This window comes from Miniopterus natalensis, chromosome 2 (assembly GCF_054644295.1).
Source record: "Miniopterus natalensis isolate mMinNat1 chromosome 2, mMinNat1.hap1, whole genome shotgun sequence".
Classification (NCBI taxonomy): domain Eukaryota; kingdom Metazoa; phylum Chordata; class Mammalia; order Chiroptera; family Miniopteridae; genus Miniopterus; species Miniopterus natalensis.
In genome coordinates, this window is record NC_142082.1 from 156,217,961 (window position 1) to 156,237,328 (window position 19,368).

General features: G+C 38.4%; 1 protein-coding gene across 1 annotated transcript in view; it reads left to right on the forward strand.

Moving 5' to 3' along the window:
- The first annotated feature begins 5,020 nt into the window (after window positions 1-5,020).
- The window catches only part of DNAI7 (dynein axonemal intermediate chain 7), a 52,439-nt gene continuing 38,091 nt past the window's right edge, over window positions 5,021-19,368 (forward strand). Inside the window, exons 1-2 of the mRNA XM_087814755.1 lie at window positions 5,021-5,056; window positions 18,689-18,770. Coding sequence (XP_087670881.1) covers window positions 5,054-5,056; window positions 18,689-18,770 — 85 coding nt within the window. The 5' untranslated portion in view covers window positions 5,021-5,053. The remainder of the gene's footprint in view (window positions 5,057-18,688; window positions 18,771-19,368) is intronic.

Here is a 19,368-nt window from a genome sequence, read left to right on the forward strand (position 1 = left end):
CTACCTACATAATTTTACATTTTCTAGTAGTCCATATTAAAAAATAAAATGTGAAATCATTTTAATCACATTTTAAAAATATATCTTTATTGATTTCAGAGAGAAGGAGGCAGACAGACAGAAACATCAATGATGAGTCATTGATTGGCTGCCTCCTGCAAGCCCACAACCCCAGGCATGTGCCCTGACTGGGAATAAAACCTCTATCACCTGGATCATAGATTGATGCTCAACCACTGAGCCACACCAGCTGGGCTTAATAACATTTTTTACATTTAAATTATTTTAGTGTGTCACCCCAGCTACATTTTAAGTGCTTATAGATACCGATGACTTAGTTGCTACCACACCGGACGGCACAGCTTTAGAGTGTATTGTCTATGAACAAGGACATTTGTTCATAGACAATACAGAACAATACAACCAAACATCAGCATCACGACATTAACATTGCTCCATTACTCCCGTCTGACCCACAACCCCTTCATGTTCTGGCACTTGTCCTAAAGATGCTCTTCATATTTTATAGCAAAAGGATCCAATCAAGATTATACATTGCCCATTTACTTTGTAGAATGTGTCTAATTTTGATGTTAACTCATGGCTAGATTCAGGTTGTGTAATTTGGGCAAAAGTATTACAGACCATGATGGATGGTTCATTTCATTGCATCCTGTGAGGTGGACACAATTTCATTTTGTTCCGTTATAGCTGATGTTAATTTTGATCACTTGATTAAGGTGGTGTTTGGATGCTTCACTGTACAGTTACTTTTCCTTCCCCCTTTGAAGTTAGTAAGCATTTTGTGGGAAGTACTTTGACATATATGTAGATGTATGTATTCCTGAAAAACCTTTGATCTTGCAAAAACATTAAAAATAACAGGGCCTATGAGGGAACTAGGTTTGGGACAGACCACTCAAATCCAATGCAACTAAAACAACTAATAAACAGAAATTGGTACCTGGGGAGCTAATTTGGATCACTTGAATTTCTCTGAGCCTAGTTGGAGACTCAGAGAGATGTTTAAAACGCTCAAAAATAATAGAGTCAGAGGCTGAAGACTAGAAAGGGATAAAAGAGGCAGGAGGAACTCTTTGGGGATGATGGATGTTTACCGTGATTGTGGTGATGGCCTCATAGGTGTATGCGTATGTCAGATTTATCAAATTGTATTTATAATTTAAATAAGTGTAGTTTATTTTATATCAAGCATACAATATAGCAGAACAGTTTCTTAAAATGCTAAGAGTAGGGTTGGGAGATACTGAGGTACACATGGAAGTAGAGATCTATCTAAACCACAAGGCTGCCACTTAGTGGCCAAGGTAGGTGGTTGAATCTGCCACCAGTCAATAGTTGCATAAAATGAGGTATACCTCTCTGGGAAAGAAGTCCTGAGTGTAAGCACTTGTTTTAAATTTTTAAAAAATATACCTGAAACACTCCTGCTGGCAGTATAGCAACTAAGTGAAGAGTTTTTCATTTCTTGATGAAGTTCATAAATCATATAGGAACCAACATTACTTCCATGTTAAAATTTGTATAGTCCCCTTTTTACTAGTTTATGAGCTAATTCACATAACAAGCATACAATGTAGCAGACCAGTTTCTTTTTCCTTTGAGTTCATTAATGTTAGCTTTCAATTTTTCTGTTGTTTTCCTCCAAGTTGCTCTTTTTCTGCTTGCTGTTGCTGCATCACTTCTGAGCTTTCCTCCAAAGACTGGTAAACCTTTTCTGCCTACTCTAAGAAGAAAAGGCCAGAAAATGGGTTTTAGAAGATCTGCATACATGGTTGCAGCTTACACAGACTTTGAGCTTCACTTAGGGCGATGTTAGTGGGCCCTTAATTGGGGAACCTCTGATGTCAATCTTAGATCTTTCCTCTTGGGCTGATCTGATTCCCCAAGAAGAATCTCCCAGTATTCTGAGGATTTGCCTATTGAACATTAAAAAGTAGAAGAGGAACGGGGGCCTTGCATTCAATATTATGTATACCTAAATTCACTTAATTTATTTTCACTGTGGTTCTCATGTACTTAGTATGCCTAAAGACATCCCAGTCCAGATACTAGTATTTTGTCCATAAATAAACCTCTAGTCTTCTGTGGGAGTGAGGGGTATGGTACAGTCTCTTAGAGGTGTTTCTTAAATAGCTTTCCCATAATCCTCTTCATTTCCAACTCCATTGACCCTGTTCCAGTGCCTTTTGAGAATGATGCAGTATAAATTGAGCTTTTCTGATGTGCTAAGTCACAGTCACCTGTTTTGCAGCTTACAAAGTCTTACTGTCATCTCATTTTTTCCAATTTTTTTATATCCCTTTTAATGAAAACTTAGGGGAGATTTGGAAGGACGTAAAATTAGATGGGTGTATTTAACCCGCTATATGGATACCTAATTTCATTTTTTACACTCTTTTGTTTGGCTGAGAGCCATTTTCCACTGTGGCTTAATCTTATTGAAGAATGACTCTTAAGAACCATGTGCTTGTAAAATAATTCTAAATTAAATCTACATAGATATAATTTCAAATTGCAAGTTATAGTATGTTTAATTCCTGGGAAAGAGCACAGTTTTATTTAGTTCACGATTTGGAAATTTGTGAAAGCTTTGAGAGAGGTGGCTTAAATTGTCCATTTTTGCTGCTGTTTTTTACAAATTATACATAATAAAGGATTTTCCCATCAAAAAAGTGGCTGATGAAGCTAAGGTAAATTTGTCCCATTCTTTGATATGTTAATTTAAATAGATTAAGGCAGTTTATCTTTATTATTTTATATTGACATTCAGACATTTAAGTTTATTTTAGCCTTTGGGAGAAATAGGTCTCCTTGGATTTGCAGTTGGTGAACAATTAAGTGCAGCAGGGACCTGGGACTGCTCCTTAACCTTGCAATGAAGTCATGGAGGTTTCTGTTCTTTGTAAAGAGCCAAATGAGTTAGGGACTAAAAGAAGCCCCCTCCCTCCCCCCAGTCATTCTGAGAATGTGGATGTGAGTGGTCGGCAAGGGGTGGGAGGAACAATCCCCATTGACAGCTTTTTTTCTAGTGACTGTGGGCTAAGAAGTTTAGACAGTCCTGGGTTAAGTAAGAATTGTCATTTTACTAGGAATTATGACACTCAAAGCTGTTAATCACTTCCTCATAAGGTTCAGATGGCAATAAAAGCTGAAAGAAAACTGGCAAAAAAGGACAATGCAATGTTGTTATTTATTGGGATCTGGTAGATTTGACTCAAATAGACGAAGCACATTTCCCCAAACTAGTTACACCTAAAAAGCTTCACAGAAAAACTTAATTCCAACACAGTTGCCAGCATGAAAGGATATGTAATCAGAGAGGTAGGTGGCAAGCGATTTTGCCCCAAAGGTTGGCATACAGCTTGGTCTAGTCCTACCTAGAAGCCAGATTATATAAGTGAGTTGAAAGGAGATAGTTATGTCAGATCAGAACAGGTAGGTAGGTACTACACCTGTCTGAAGGTAAAGAGGAACAGGGCCTTCTTACTCTTACGCAGCTTGCAAGAGAAGTACTAGGGGAGAGCCAAGCTCCGTGGCAAAGTCTCTTACAGCGCCCTGACTCATGGAGCACAGTCCAGCCTGTTCTGCCACATCCACAGAATTCCTCCTCCTCCCTAGGAGGCGTTGGTGAGTGAGAGCTTGAGCAAGTCCTCTCCCCTAGAGGCCCACCATTTTCAGGTAACTTGTAGTAACACCTCCTTATCCCCATCAATCCTAGTTGAATGGACTGGGGTTTTGTGTCATAAACAGTAGTTTGGTTGAAAATAATTTAAAACAAAAGCTTACTTCCATACCAAACGGCTTCAGAGATACATGAAGTCAACACTTACCTGTTTATCTTATTACCAGGGAGTTGGAGCTGGGAATATCATAACTATTTCACAACCTGGATTTCTGTTCCAACAGGGATAACAACACTAACCCACAAAAACTAGCTCAGTTAGTAATATTTATTAGTAATACATTCAATCAATGACTTGGGATAGAGCATTCTAAAATTAGAATTCCGAGATAAGAAATGGTGCCAGTAATTTTAAAGCATGTCATGCCATGTTATGCTAAAACAGGGTTTGGGGTCCTAAAATCATGGAGTACTCAGTTAGGCTTTGGGAGGAGCCTGATTTCTTAAATTGCTTAATTTCTTCTAGTTTTCTGTTGGTCCAAGTTGCCAGTGTTTCCTCATTTGGGGAGGAGACAAATTCTGAAGGTTGTGCTAGGGGTTGCCACAGTTTTTGACCTTGGGCAGTAACTTTATGAGCCTTGCTTGGCCTCAGCGACCTTCATCTGCAAGAAATAACTTTACCCAGGAATTGCTTCAAATCCTTCCCGGTTCTTGTTTCGAGCGGCTCTTAGGAAAAACGCCCTACACTTTGCACAGGAAATAAACAGAACCACGTGCAGGGAGAACCCGAAGGTCATTCATTTAAAAACAACCCGCTCTGGGCCAAATGACCTCTTATCTAAATTGCCCAAGGCGCCCCGTCACCCCGCGGGCCTAGGCTGGGGTGACCCAGGCAGCCCCCGAGTCGGTCACTCGCCCCTCGCGCAGTGGGGTGGCCCCTTTCCTTCGGGAAACGCTCACGCTCCAGGGAAGTAACGAGGAGGAGAGCCGGTCAGAGACGACGCTCGGAAGCCCTTCCCCGCCCCCGGAGGGTATCCGCGCCCAGAGCACGCTTCGCCGCCTCCGCACCCCGGCGTCGGGAAAACAGAGCAAAACACCCGGGGCTGCACTCACGCGCTTTCGGGCGCGCCTCAGCCCTGAGAGCTTCGCGCCGCCACCGCTCGCGCGTCCGTCAGCCACCTCGCGGGGTGGGGGTGGGGTGGGGAGGGGGGCAACCCGTCATAGGAGGGGGCGGGGCGCCGCCCGGAAGAGCCCAGCGCGACTGCGCGGACGCGGGCTGGAGGGACGCCCTTTGTTCCTGCGGCGCGAGTGGGCGGGGCTTGTCGCCCAGACAACCCAAGCGCGTTCGTCCGCGCAGCTCGGCTTCGACTTTTGCGGAAGGACCCCTGAGGTCGCGCTTCGCTCAGCATGGTGAGCAGACAAGGGGGGGCCGGGGGAAGGGGCGAGCTTTGCTTCCCCTGCACCGGTGCTGAATGGTGTGGTCAGAGCCTGTCTTATTTCAGAGGGGAGCACGTCCGTTTAGGAAAGGACCCACCCCCTGTTGGGGGTCCGTGGTCTCCCTGCCCAGTATCCGGCGGACCGGTCGGATGGTGTCCTGATCTCACACCGCTGCTGGGTTAAAACGCTGGTCTCAACCTGCTGGAAATAATGATTTTTGATTCAAGGTACTCAGCGTGCCCTGAATTTATTAATTATGGGAAAGCTGCTCGTTTTGTTTTTCTACACTCCTCCGCTGTCTTCTCCAAGAACACGGGCCAACGTCTCGCTATGAGATCATCTCTTTTCCCGTTTTTCTTAAATGTGATTTCCATCTTCTATGATTAAAATCAGAGGACGTGGAAACGTGATTACTTAATTACTGTATTCATGGTTACCAGAAAATGTAGAGTTCCTTCTTTGTGCTTCTGCGCTCTGAACTGAGCGCTGCTCAGCCTCCTGACGCTCTTATGATTTGCGGGGGGGGAGGGTGTGTACTTACCCAAACCTGCCTCGCATTAAAAGCGCTAGTGAGAGAGGACAGTTTGCCCATCTTTAAAGTATGGCTACTTGCGAGCAGGGACAATGCTATTTATATAGTCTGCTGTATCATACTTACTTAAAAATGGAAGTATGTTAACTGTTAATTGATAGCAAATAATAATAAAACTGGAACCCACTTGTAAAAATGTTGTGAAAGTGAAGTCTCTTCTATTCTTCTCCCTCTATCATCTCCAGCATCTTACAGTGCTTTGTGTGGAAATCATTAATAAATATTTGCTGAACTAACTAAATATATGTGCTTTTCAAGAATGTATAATTGGTTTTGTGCCAGCTTTAACATTTATATTTTATACAGTGATAATCTTGTGTCTTGAACCAGTAATCTGTCCTGTGCAAGTCTTCAAATGTGGAAAGTTTATAATCTTATAGTCACATGATCTCCTACAAATTTCTTACCAGAGATCTAACTGACACATGGGCCTGATCAGGAAAATACAAATAGTGTAACTGAAAAGTACTGGTAATTGTAATTATTTATTGAAATACTGCACTTTCCAAAGTAATTTCCACACATTGCTGAACAGTGTCATTTAATCGGAGTTTTGTTTGCTTTAAATAACTGATTCTCTTTCTATAAAATAAGCAATATAATTTCACAGAGAGATTATTTTTTTATAAGACCATTCCCACACTTTTGAACTTGATAGTGCCAATGCTCAGTGACTTATTGTTCTTTGAAACCCTTTAAACTAGTGCCTTTCTGACTGGTACTCAGTTTAGTGATAGGGCATTTCATTAAACATGGATCATTGAATGATTGTCATAAGAAAGAGTATAAAATTTACTTATAAAAGATGTTTCTGTGAGTGATCTATTTTATTTTAGTTTTTCCTAGACTTGCTTCTAGTTTTGTCTGAATTCTTTTTTAAAAGACTTTTTATTTTAATATAATTTTAGAGTTACAAAAAAGTTACAAAGATAGTACAAAGACGTCCCTTATATTCCTTACCCAACTTCTCCTAATTTTAACATCTTACATAATCAGAGTACTTTTGTTAAAAATACCTGAATTTTAAAAAAAATTTATCAATTCTTTTGTTTTTCCTAATTTTAGGGTCCCAAAGCAAAGAAGGTAGGTAGAAGTTATTTTCTCAAAATAGTTTTATAAGTACAGACATTGTACAAACAGAATTTAAAAACATTTTTATTTAGTTTTAAAATAGTTTATAGTTTACTAAGCTTACTTTGTAGACATTAATGCTATTTAAATCATGGAATAATCTGTGTGATGAATTTATATACATACGCATTATGAAATGGTTACTGAAACAAGGTTAGTTAATACATCCATCACTTCACATAATTACTATTTTGTGTGTGTGTATGTGTTTGTGTGTGGTGAGAACATTTAAGATCTGTCTTAGCAACTTTCAAGTGTACAATACAGTATTATTAACTGTAGTAACCATGCTGTACATTAGATCCCCAGAACTTATTCATTTCATAACTGAAATTTATACAAATTGACCAGCATCTGACCATTTCCTCCATCCCCCCACCCCTGACAATCACCAATTTACTGTTTCTATGAGTTCATCTGTTTTAGATTCTACATATAAGTGAGATCATATAGTATTTATCTATATCTGACTTATTTTACATAACATAATGCCCTTAAGGTTTATCAATATTGTTGCAAATAGCAAGGTTTTCTTCTTTTTTAATGGCTGAATAATATTCTATTGTGTGTGTGTGTGTGTGTGTGTGTGTGTGTGTGTGTGTGTGTATGTATATATATTTAATCAGTTCATCTGTAGATAGACACTTAGGTTGTTTTCAAGTCTTGGCTATTTTGAATAGTTTTGCAATGCACATGGGGGTGCAGATATCTCTTTGCGATAGTTATTTCATAAAGTTCACATTCTATCTGGGGAGGGGATGTGATGAAATAATACAATTTTAGATAGCTTTGACTATGTAGAAAACCAAGAAAGGTTTCTGTGAGAAATGTGCTGTAAGAGACAGTTAGTGATGCTGTTTCATATCGAGTGATCAAGGAAGTAAAATTTGAGAACAGACCTGGATGAAGCAAGGGAGTAAGTCAATAATTATCTAGGGGATGACCATTTTAGGCAGAAGACACAGTTATTGCAAAGTCCCATAGTTGGCAGTGACCTTGTGAGAATGCTAGAGTGGTTAAACTAGAGTGAGGGAGGGAGGGAGAAACTGAAAGATAAAACATGGGGTGTGGGTGGGAGAGATAAGCAGGAGCCAGTCCATGGCCAAGTAGACCAAGGTGAAATGTTTGGGTTTTTATTCTGAGGGTAATGGGTAGCATGGGAAAGTTGTAAGCAGAAGAGTGACATGCTATGATTTACATTTTTAAAGGATCAATGGAAAATTCAGTCTAGGGAAGCAAGAGTAGAAACAGGAGGACCGGTCAGGGAGCTGTTGCAGCAGTCTAGATCACAGTCCTCACACTGAAATAAATCAACTTCTAGAAGTAAAGAGGACTCTCGGAGATACGCAAAGCTTTTCTAAGGATACAAGGACACAGATAGCTTTATGGAAATCAATTTCCAGATCATCAATTTCTGTATTGACCCTTTCCTGGGAAAAATCTACAGTTTCAAAGCCCTGCCTTTTGCCATTACATTCTCCCGTTTCACAGTCACCCTTTTGCTTGCAAAACAAAGGGATATCTGTCAACCATACTAAGTTTTACTGTGGTTTATTACCCTGAGGCCTGGACTATGAAACTGATGGACAATTCAAAACATTTATTCTGGCAAGCCTTTCTTTAATCACGGCACCAAGGACTTCTTGTTTTTGTCTTCTTATGAGTGGTGAAATGTGGCATTAGAAGTTTTGCGATGTTCTGTATTACATGTTGCAGTGTGGAGTGGTAGGACTGGTAATAATTTTTATTTAGTGACATCACCCATGAGATTATTGTCAAACGATGATAGAAAAAACCTATTACAATGTAATTTGTTGATAAAACATCCAGACTCCAAAAATAACAATTTTTAATGAAGAAAGATTATCAGTAAAAATGTAAATGAGTATAATATTTTAAAATATATATTTTTATTGATTTTTAGAGAGAGAGGAAGGGAGAGGGATAGAGAGACAGAAACATCCGTGACCTCTTGGTTCCTGGGTCAGCACTCAATCACTGAGCCACTCCAGCCAGGCAATGGGCTTAATACTTTTACATAGACCTTAAAGTTGTCTTTGAAGCTTCATATAACTTAAATTAGCATTATTCATTGCAAAAGCTACAAAATTATATAGGACTATGGAAAAGGTTAGAACACCAGGTATACTGTTGAAAGATCCATCACTGTATTTACATCAATGTAGTGTTTTTTTGTTTTTGTTTTTCAGAAACCACTGTACTTCATAGAATACATGAAATAGCAGAAGATATTAATTAGATTGTAGGGAAAAGTTGCCTTACAGATTGATGAATACAGTTATTCCCAGTCAATTTATGACTGTTCTTCCAGTGAAGAACATGATGTTATTAAAGAAATTTTGGTATTTGAACTCTTTTTAGGAATACAACTTGTGAAGAGACTTTATAGGACTTGATATATTTTTATTTGCATTGATTTTATTTGACTAGATTGAAAATGGGAACCAAGTACCTCCAGGCATGGAACTGTAAAGAATCGGCAAAAGGGGGACCTATTGCTCATATCTGTTCTTTAAATCCTATTTTAATTTAGGAATGCTATATTCACAAACAGGCTTTGATTGCCTAAAACTTGAGTCCTGGTTTCTATGGAACATTCAATGTTGACCCTAAAATATAAAGGGTGTTAAGTTCAGGTCATTAAAATTGGATCTTTTAAAAACAATGTCCGGGCATGTAGGGAAGGCAACTGATTGATGTATCTCTCTCTCCCTTCCTCTCTCCAAGCATGTCCTCAGGTGAGGATTAAAAAAAAACAAAAAACAAAATGTTCTCTCTCTCTGACCCTGTAATATGAGCTCTCCTATATGCTCCTGTGTCCTTCCTCGATAGCAGGCAAGTGACTCTAGCAGCTGCCTGGGGTCCAAGGCACAGCGCCAATCAGAGTGCAGCCAGAAGAGCAGGCTAAGCTATCCCAGAGAAAAACTGGACTGGACTAAGCTTTAATATAGACTAAATCAATGGTGCAAAATGTATGAACACTGGCCCTATTCCTGGGCCTGATGAAAATGAGGCTGAACTTTTTTCTCAGCAGGGTGGACAGAGATGAGACATTGGGAACCTGGGGACAGCCTTCTATTTCCACCAGAATAAATCTTACCATGAAACCTCAAAAAAATTTTTTTAAAGAAATGTTATAAACAGGAAGATAGAATATGCTGGGAATTTTTAAAATATTCTAAAGTGAGTCAATAAGGAATATAAGTAAAGTCGGAAAATGTTTATAATTCAATGTTAAGGAAAATACTTCAAAATTTTTGCAATGTGTCTAAATCAATACTTAGAAGGAAATGTGTAGTCCTAAGAACTAATATTAGACGAAGAAAAAATAATAAAAAATTTAGTGAATTAAACATCCTTCTTAAGAAGTAAAAGAATAAAGAAAGGAAGGAGAAGGAAGGAAAAAGTAAAGACAAATACAAAAATTAATAAAATATAAGACATAAAATAGAGAGGATCAATAACCATATATCCTTAAAGTCTTTATTCAAATGTTACCTGAGCAATGAGGTCCACTCTAAATATTCTATTTAAAATTGTAATTAATTCCTTCCCCAACTACCCCTGCAATCTGGAGTTCCCTTGCTTTTCTCCATAGCGCTTTTCACCCTGTAAAATACTTTATAATTTATTTTTAAATTTTGTTTATATCTTTCTCTTCTCATTCAAATATAAGCTCATAACTGCAAAGATTTTTGTCTGTGTACTGATATATCTGAAATGCCTATTACATGTTAGATTCTGAATATTTTTTAAAACAATTGAATGAATAAACAGGCCACAATTTATTTCTTTGAAAATACTGAAAAAAAAAGAATAATTCTCTGGTAAATTTTATCAAGAAGAACAAAGGGCATAAATAATCAATATAGGGAATAAAAAGAGAGACATGACTTTAACAATAAATGACATAATTTGAATAGCTTTATATGTCAATAAATTAGAAAATTTAGATGAGTTAGACAAATAGCCAGAAAAAAATAAGCTGTTTTATGAAGAAATAGAAAACCTGAATAGTCCTATAATCATTTCAGAAATTAGATCAGTGAGATTCCAAGATGGTGGCAGATTGAGCATATGCTACACTGACATTGTCCCAGGACGAAACTGGAATTACAACTAAAATACCAAAAATCATCCTGAATAATCAACTGAATACTAGCTGGAGAGCACCCTCATAACCAAGGATGTAAAGGAGAGCCTGCATGGAGACGGTAGGAAGTGTGTAGTTGTGAGAGGGCTGGCTGGGCTCCCACAGGCAGCAGCTGAAGGTCCAGAGGGATAGCTCAGCTATGGGAGGTTCCCACTGAGAACTCTGGGGTCTAAACTCCAAGCTGGACTCCCCAGCCCAGAGCACCAGAACTGAGAACGGTGCCCACATAACAACTGGCTGTGAAAAGCAGCAGGGTTTCTGTCTGCCAGGGAGAGATGGCTGGACATGCAGGCATACCCTTAAAGGGCTAACACAAAAAGTTTCATGTGCAGCCACTTGCCTTGGGCTCTGAGGGAGGGCAGAATGGACTAGAGGTGTGTGAGGAGAATATAGGAATGCTGGCTTGCCGGATAGAGCTCAGAGGGCAGTAATCTAGATTCCTGTGCAGAGTCATTCCTCCATATGGCAGAGGACATTTTTCTCGGGCACAGATTTACCACCCAAGCAGCTTTACTGGGGTGGGGGGGCAATTGCCCCACCCTGTTGGAAAACCTCTCACCCCACCCTGTGGAGTTTCTGCAGCCTGAGGCTCATGGAGAGACTGAATAACAGTCAGCCTCTGAGTGCTTTGAGTCTTTGCCTGATTTCCTTCTGGACCCAGGGCTTGGAAAAGCAGACCCTGATGTGCATCTTCATCCTTTCCAAATGCACCCAGCCCCAGCAGAGGGAACCACAAGCTGTGGAGTGTGGGAAACTTCAAACAGGGTACTCAAGGCCAGTCACAAACAGCATCTGACATTGGCCTGCACCAGAGACCATCCAAAAGACTGGGAGTCCTAGCAGATCTACCTAATACATAGAAACAAATCCAAACAGGCAGTCAAAACAGGGAGACAAAAAAAATAAGCCCCAAATGAAAGAACAAAAGAATCCTCCAGAAGAAGAGCTAAATGAAATGGAGATAAGCAATCTATCAGATGTAGAGTTCAGAATACTGATCATAAGGATGCTCAACAGCATGAAAAAAGATACAGAAACTATGAAGGAAATTAAGAATGACATAGTAGAAGTGAAAATAAAACAACTTTGGAAGTAATGAACAGCAGATTAGGGAAGCTGAGGATCGGATCAGCAAATTAGAAGACAGGCTAGAAAAAAATCGCTCAATCACAGAACCAGAAAGAAGAAACAACTGAAAAACAGAAGAACAATCTAATGGAGCTGTGGGACAATATGAAACGTAACAATATTCACATTATAGGAATACCAGAAGAGGTCAAAAGTAAGCAAGGGATAGAGAACCTGTTTGAAGAAATAATGGCAGAAAACTTCCCTAACCTGGTCAAGGAAAAAGTCACACAAGTTCAGGAGGCACAGAGAGTCCCAAGCAAAAAGAACCCAAAGAGGCCCACGCTCAGACACATCATAATTAAAATGCCAAAAATTCAAGACAGAGAGAATCTTTTTTTTTTTTAATATATTTTTATTGATTTCAGAGAGAGGAAAGGAGAGGGACAGAGAGAGATAGAAACATCAATGATGAGAGAGTCATTGATTAAGTCCGCAACCGGGCATGTGCCCTGACCGGGAATCGAACCCCGATCGCCTGCATCCTAGGTCAATGCTCAACCGCTGAGCCACGCCCGGCCAGGCCAAAGAGAGAATCTTAAAGGCAGCAAGAGAAAAGCAAGTTGTTGTCTACAAAGGAGCTCCCATAAGGCTGTCAGCTGATTTTTTATCAGAAACTCTACAGGCCAGAAGGGAATGTATGAGGTATTCAAGGTAATACAAAACAATGATCTGAAACCAAGAATACTCTATCCAGCAAGGCTATCATTCAAAAATAGATGGTGAAATAAAGAGATTCCCAGACAATAAAAGCCTAAAGGAGTTTATCACCACCAAACCAGCACTGCAGGAAATGTTAAAGGGACTGCTGTAATAAGAAGTTGAAACAGAACGAGAAACTCAGGCATAAATAAATAAAATGGCAATAGGTAATAACCTTAAATATAAATGGATTAAATGCCCCAATCAAAACATAGGGTAGCTGCATGGATGAGAAAACGTGACCCGGGAAACAATAACCCTAAATGACACACTAGATCAGGTGGATTAAATTGACATTTAGAGAGCATTTCACCCCAAAGCTGCTGAATATACATTCTCCTCAAGTGCACATGGGTCATTCTCAAAGATAGACTGTATGTTAGGATACAAAACAAGTCTCTGCAAGTTAAAGAAGACTGATATCATATCAAACATCTTCTTGGACATTTACACCATGGAAAGCTATGCAGCTGTAAAAATGAAGGATCCCTTTCCCTTTGTGACGGCATGGAAGGACCTGGAGAGTATTATGCTAAGTGAAATAAGCCAATTAGAGAAAGACAGGTATTACATGATCTTACCCATATGTGGAATCTAATGAACAGAATAAACCGATGAACAAAATAGATCCAGAGACAGAAACATGAAACAGATTGACGAATCTCAGAGGGAAGGCAGGGGTGGGAGAGTGGGGAGAAATTAACATAAGAACTCATATGCATATATGCATAACCCATGGACACAACAATAGTGTGGTGAAGGCCTTGAGGGGGTATACAGGGTGGAGGGAATCAATGGAAGAAAAGGGGAGACATTTGTAATACTTTCAACAATAAAGATAAACAAAAAAATCAGTGGTTAAAAATATTCCCAGAAAGAAAGTTCTAGGTGTACAAGTTCTTGTTAACTAGTTTTTCATTCAAAGATAAGTAATTTCATTTTCGTACAAATTCTTTTAGAGCATGTAAAAAGAGGGAGCACTCCTAATTCATTTTGGTTACCCGTGTAACTGTCGTAAACAAAGGAGCATCCTCTAAAGGAACCACTCACACACGTCTTTGTCTTTCCACAATGCCAAGTTTATTAGGGGAGACCTCCCCAATAAGCAAATAGAGTCACACTCAGGTTACACACTGAGAGGAGGGGGAGCTTCCCCAATAGAAGCCAGCAAGAGCAAGTCCCATTCACTAACCAGTGGTGGAGATTTGGGGGTTGGTCTCAAGCCAGGTGGCTACAGTGGTGGCACACGTCCAGTGGCGTGGAAGTCCTGCAGGCCTCTGAGGGTGATAGATGGTACAGCCAAGCTGGAGGGTGGAATGGTCGAATGGTTGGAGATCTGAGTTTTTATAACCCACGATGGGCAGTGGTCCCACTCATATCCATGTCCAGATGGAGGCCTTATCCAAGTTTCTAGACTTACGACTTTGGGGATTATGGGCCTCTCCCAAGAGCTTTCCCAATATACTCCATTACCTCATTTCTGGGCTTCATGCTACTTGACATAACTCATAGCTGACAGTTACTCCATGTTGGATTGTCAAAAGGTGTCCAAAAGTCCACTCTGCTCTTGCTCTATGCAGTAACCCGAGAATAGTATGAGAAGGGAAAATTAAAGGCCATTCATGAACATAAATACAAAATTTCTAAACAAAATGTTAGCAATCTGATCTGGAAGTATGGTCGTTGAATAACATTGTTTTGTTATAACTTTGATGAGATGCTGTAGGAGCCTAACTCATTTCTATCAGTTAGCCTATAGTAAAATTGTTTTTGGTATACATCATTTTGCTTAATGTTGCAGAACCTATCCATGATGTTAAATGAGAAATTAACATAAATTATGACCCGGTTCAGTTTATCCCTTGAAGGCAGAATTGATTTAATATAAGAAATTAAATGAATACAATTAGACTGAGTTAGAAATTCAGTTACTGCACCTTACCACTTAATAGACTAAAGGGCACTTACTTAGCCTGATGAAAGTACCTATATTTAAAAACACACACAAAAAACCTGCCAGAGAAGCAACAGCGCTGAAATTAGAAAATATTGATTTGGATAATCATTATGGGAGTATAAGTTGGAATAATTACTTTGGAAAGTTAAATTTCAGTATGTTAAAAATACACATGCACCAGTTTTACTGTGAGATATACACTGTAGAGAAACTCTTTCAAATGGACACCAGGATACATACACTTGAAGGTTTATAGCAGTGTTATTCACAATAGTAACAAACTAGAAACCCTAATGTCTATCAGTAGGAGAGTGAATAAATAAGTTAATGAGTTACTATTCCGCAGTGAAAATATACAGTTATAACTATATGCATCAACATGGTTGAACCTTACAAACCATACGTGTATCTAAAAAGTAAATTGCATAAAAGGATAAATATTGTATTATTCTACTTATATGAAATATCTGGAGTTGTCTAACTCAGAGAAAGTAGAATGGTGGTTGAAAGGTGACGGGTTTGCCAGGGAAGGGGAGTTAATGTTTAATGATACATAGTTTCAGTTTGGGATGATGAAAAATTTCTGGAGACGGATGGTGGTGATGATTGTACTACAATATGAATGTACTTGCTGCCACTGACTGGCACACTTACGAATGGTTAAAATGGTAAATTTTGTTGTACTTTACTACAGTAAGAAAATAAGCAAATTACAATCATATACATAAACTACAGAAAAATGGATTTATGTAAAATTCAAAAATAAGTGAACCATATTGTTTAGAAATATATACATATGTAATGAAACTTTAAAGGAAAACAGGAAAATCATCTCATCACAAACTTTAGTGATTATATCTAGGGGTAATTATTTTGGTAAATCAATTTAATTTTTGGTATGTGATGTGGAAAGAATTCAAAGAACTAATGATATAGCTGTAAGAAACCTATCCCCATCTCTAGACTTTAAATATAAACCAGATTTCTAATTTCTTATATTCATGAAAATTAAAATTAAATTTGTCTGAATCCTTGTTTCAGGAAAAGAAAACACTCAACCATCTCATCAAGAGATGTATAGCTAGTAAAATTTTACTTCTCATGTTAATTACTAAAATTTGTAATACAATATGTTGCTTTGTTTAATTGTATAAAAAAATTATAAGATTAACTCAGTCCAGAGTAAGATATTTATTACTTGGCAGCTTAGAGACAAGGAAATAAAATTTTAAAATTTTCATGCCCATTTTTGTAATAGATACTTATGGTAGGAGGATCAGCGAACATCTCCAAGTATATTACATTAGGCTAAGATTCCGTGGCGGAAGTAGAACGGAAATAACCATCCAAGAAGATAAAGGGTTAAAATTTTTATTAAAGAAAAACTCGTTCACATTTTTAAAATATTAATAATATTGGCCATTAAATCACCATGATATGCAGATTCCATTGGATGTATTTTAAGTAGTGATCGACATATTTAAAAGAGCAAGGTAAAAGTTTTATGTCATATGTTGGAAACATTTGCAGCTATTTAAACTTGTGGTGAAACGTTTTCAATGCCAACTTAAAAACATGCGAAGGGGTACGTAGCTTTTAAAAACTCTTTTAGGGAACGTCTGAACAGACAGTTCTGAAAGTTACGGGTCAGCTACACTGAGGAAGAGAAGCCAGAAAAGAAGTCTGAGAAGGAGGGAAATGTGAGAGAAGCAGCAAAATCAGTACTGACCTAAAGGCCAAAGGAAGGAAACATTTCAAGGAGGAAGAAAACACTGTAAGATAGTAACAGATGAGTAGAATGAAGGCTGAAAATTGGCCGCTGGCGTTGGAAACATGGCCATCTTTAAGGGCCCTTGATAGAGAGGTTTAATGGAGCAATAAAAAGGAAAGCCTGATTGGACCATGCAGAAAATGGGGAGGTGAAAGCAGCGGACAACCGCTTAGAGGTGGTCTGATATAAAGAGTACCAGAATCGGAGCCAACGGTGGAGAGGGCTGTGAAGCCTAGGAAGGGAGAAATTCATGAATGACTAAAGGTGTTCCAGGAGTCAAGTCTTAAATAGGCAATCAGGGACGTGATCCAGTGTAAAAGTGGCAGCTTCAGGCCTAGATGGAGGGAAGTGCCTACCGTTCACCCACTGTAATGGGAAGGAAGGCAGACAAAGGTACAGGTAGTTTCTAAGATTCGCTGTGTAAGGAGACTGTTTTGTTCTCCAAGTTTCTAGTAATATAAGAGGTGAGGTCAACGGCTGAGAGTAGGAAAGAGCCAAGGATTTGAGGGCTTTGAAGAGCGAGGATGATGAAATAGTAGTAAGGAGACTGGATGGTGCTTAGAGCCTATTTAAAATTTGCACTTATAAATTTGAACCCATTCTTTGTCTCTGGCAAGGATCAGCTGCTCATGTTGCCAGCAAAGAATAAACGGAATAAACGGAGAGTTCAATCTAAGTAGAAGTAGGAATTGGCCAGCTGAGCTTCTCAGAGGAGAGGAACCTAGGGAAGGTGGAGATACATGTTAGTGTTATGGTGATGAACTATGAAACCTAAGCTGGGTAAGTAGGAAGAGCTGGTGTGAGGGCCGTGGGTGAACAGTGAAGAAGTGGTAGGGCTAATGGATAGGAGATTCCAATGGGCCATCCTGCGGTAAGTGAGCCAAAAATTGAAGATGGTCATCCAAGAGTGAATATCCCAAGGATCAATCACTCTTGATTCCTAAATTTAGATGATGGTCTTTTCTTCATATACTCTTCCTTAGGGAAAATGGAGGGGGAGGGTGGTTATCACCATGGTAGTTCTCCGATCTGTACTCCATAGCCCTGATCTCTTTGCTAAAACTCAGTCTTCTAATTTTAATGCCTGCAGCATTTCTTGGATGCACCACCAGTACTTCGTACTAATTATACTTAAATTCCTTTAAGCAGTTTCTCTTACAAACTTATTTGTTCTGGACTACCATTCTTCTTTTTTAAACTCTTCTCTCACTCCTCCCTTTCCTTACCTCTAATTTAATCATTATCAAATAACTTAGTTTATAAAATATTTATTGGATCTATTTTCCTTTCTGCATTTCTGGTCATGACTTTAGTTAACTATTGTTAATAGTAACTAAAATGATATCCTTTTTATAATCATTTTTCCCTAATAGTAGGTTAGTTTTCAGAATTATATTCTTAATAGTCATAGCTCTTCTCAAAAACTTTTAGGGAGTTTCCATTCCTTTTAGGATAATGTCTGAATTCTATAGCATAAGCTCCAATTGTCTTTTCCATCCTCATTTCCATATCATCTCTTCTTGGATCTTCCCAGAGTCCACTGAACATGTTGGCTTCTCCAATGCCCTCCAAATTCCATATCTTCCCTCTTTTTGAGATATCTTCCCCTCATATCTGAATGTTAAATATTTGGGGGCACAAACTTAAATACTGTCTACTCTATAAAATTTTACTTGGTCCCAGCTCTTGAAAATAATCTCTCCTTCCTTCACACTTGCAAAGTAATTTTCTGTATATCTGTTAGTCATAAAAATGTCTTTAATTTTTATAGACATGTTGCACTATTAAAACTGTTTTTACATATATATTTTTTAAATCCTTACAACAGTGAAATGAGGTTCTATTTAGCACCAGTTTAGAGATGGGAAAACAAGGAATGAGAGAGTTACTTAAATTGTACATACTTGTCACTATTACTCTTGCTGTTGAATAATTTATATGCTTATTTTTCTTACTTGTTTCCATACTTTGTCCTTAAGGCACTGAGTCAAGGCTTGGCACATAATAGGCAGTCTTATTTGAATGAGTGAAAGACTGGATTCATGGAAGCAACAATGTTTTTCATAATTATTATTTGAGTTATGTGTGTTTTTAAGTTATTTGGGTGTATGTTAATAGCCTTTTGTTAAAATGTTGTGTCCTCCGTTAAGTCTGGCAATAAGAAGAAAATCACCAAAGCTGAACGACTGAAGCTGCTACAAGAGGAGGAAGAGAGGCGGCAAAAAGAGGAAGGTACAAAATACACAGTGATGCTATTTTCATATGTAGGTCATACCAGCCATAGGTTGATATTTCTGTAATCCAGTCAATATATTTTAAAAGAATTTTGAAAATTCTTTAATTTTTTATAATAGATACCTACAATTTAAATGGTACCCAGAAAGTTGATAGCACACACAAATCACTTTCAGGTATATAATGAAGGAGAGTTGCCAGATAAAATACAGTACAGACAAGCAATGGGTAACTTGGTGTAATTTGCCCTATGCAAGGTTTGGGGCATACTTAAACCAAAAAACGAGTTCATTATCTGAAATTAAAATTCAACTGAGCATCCTTTATTTTTATTTGTTAATTCTGCAACCGTACTTGTTTATATTTACTGATGAAATAGGGTCATTGGTGCTGATTGTACAGTGAGAATTCTGAAACTCAAATTCATTAAGTATGGGAAATATACACTAGCAAGAAATACACACAGCTGCCTAGATTCTTATAGTTTAATATTTATTTGCCAAACTTAAAGAGGATTTTCATTTGTTAAAAATGTCAATTAAAATTGGTAAAAACATTGGTTATTTAAAAATACCCAAAATCATTTAAAAAATCT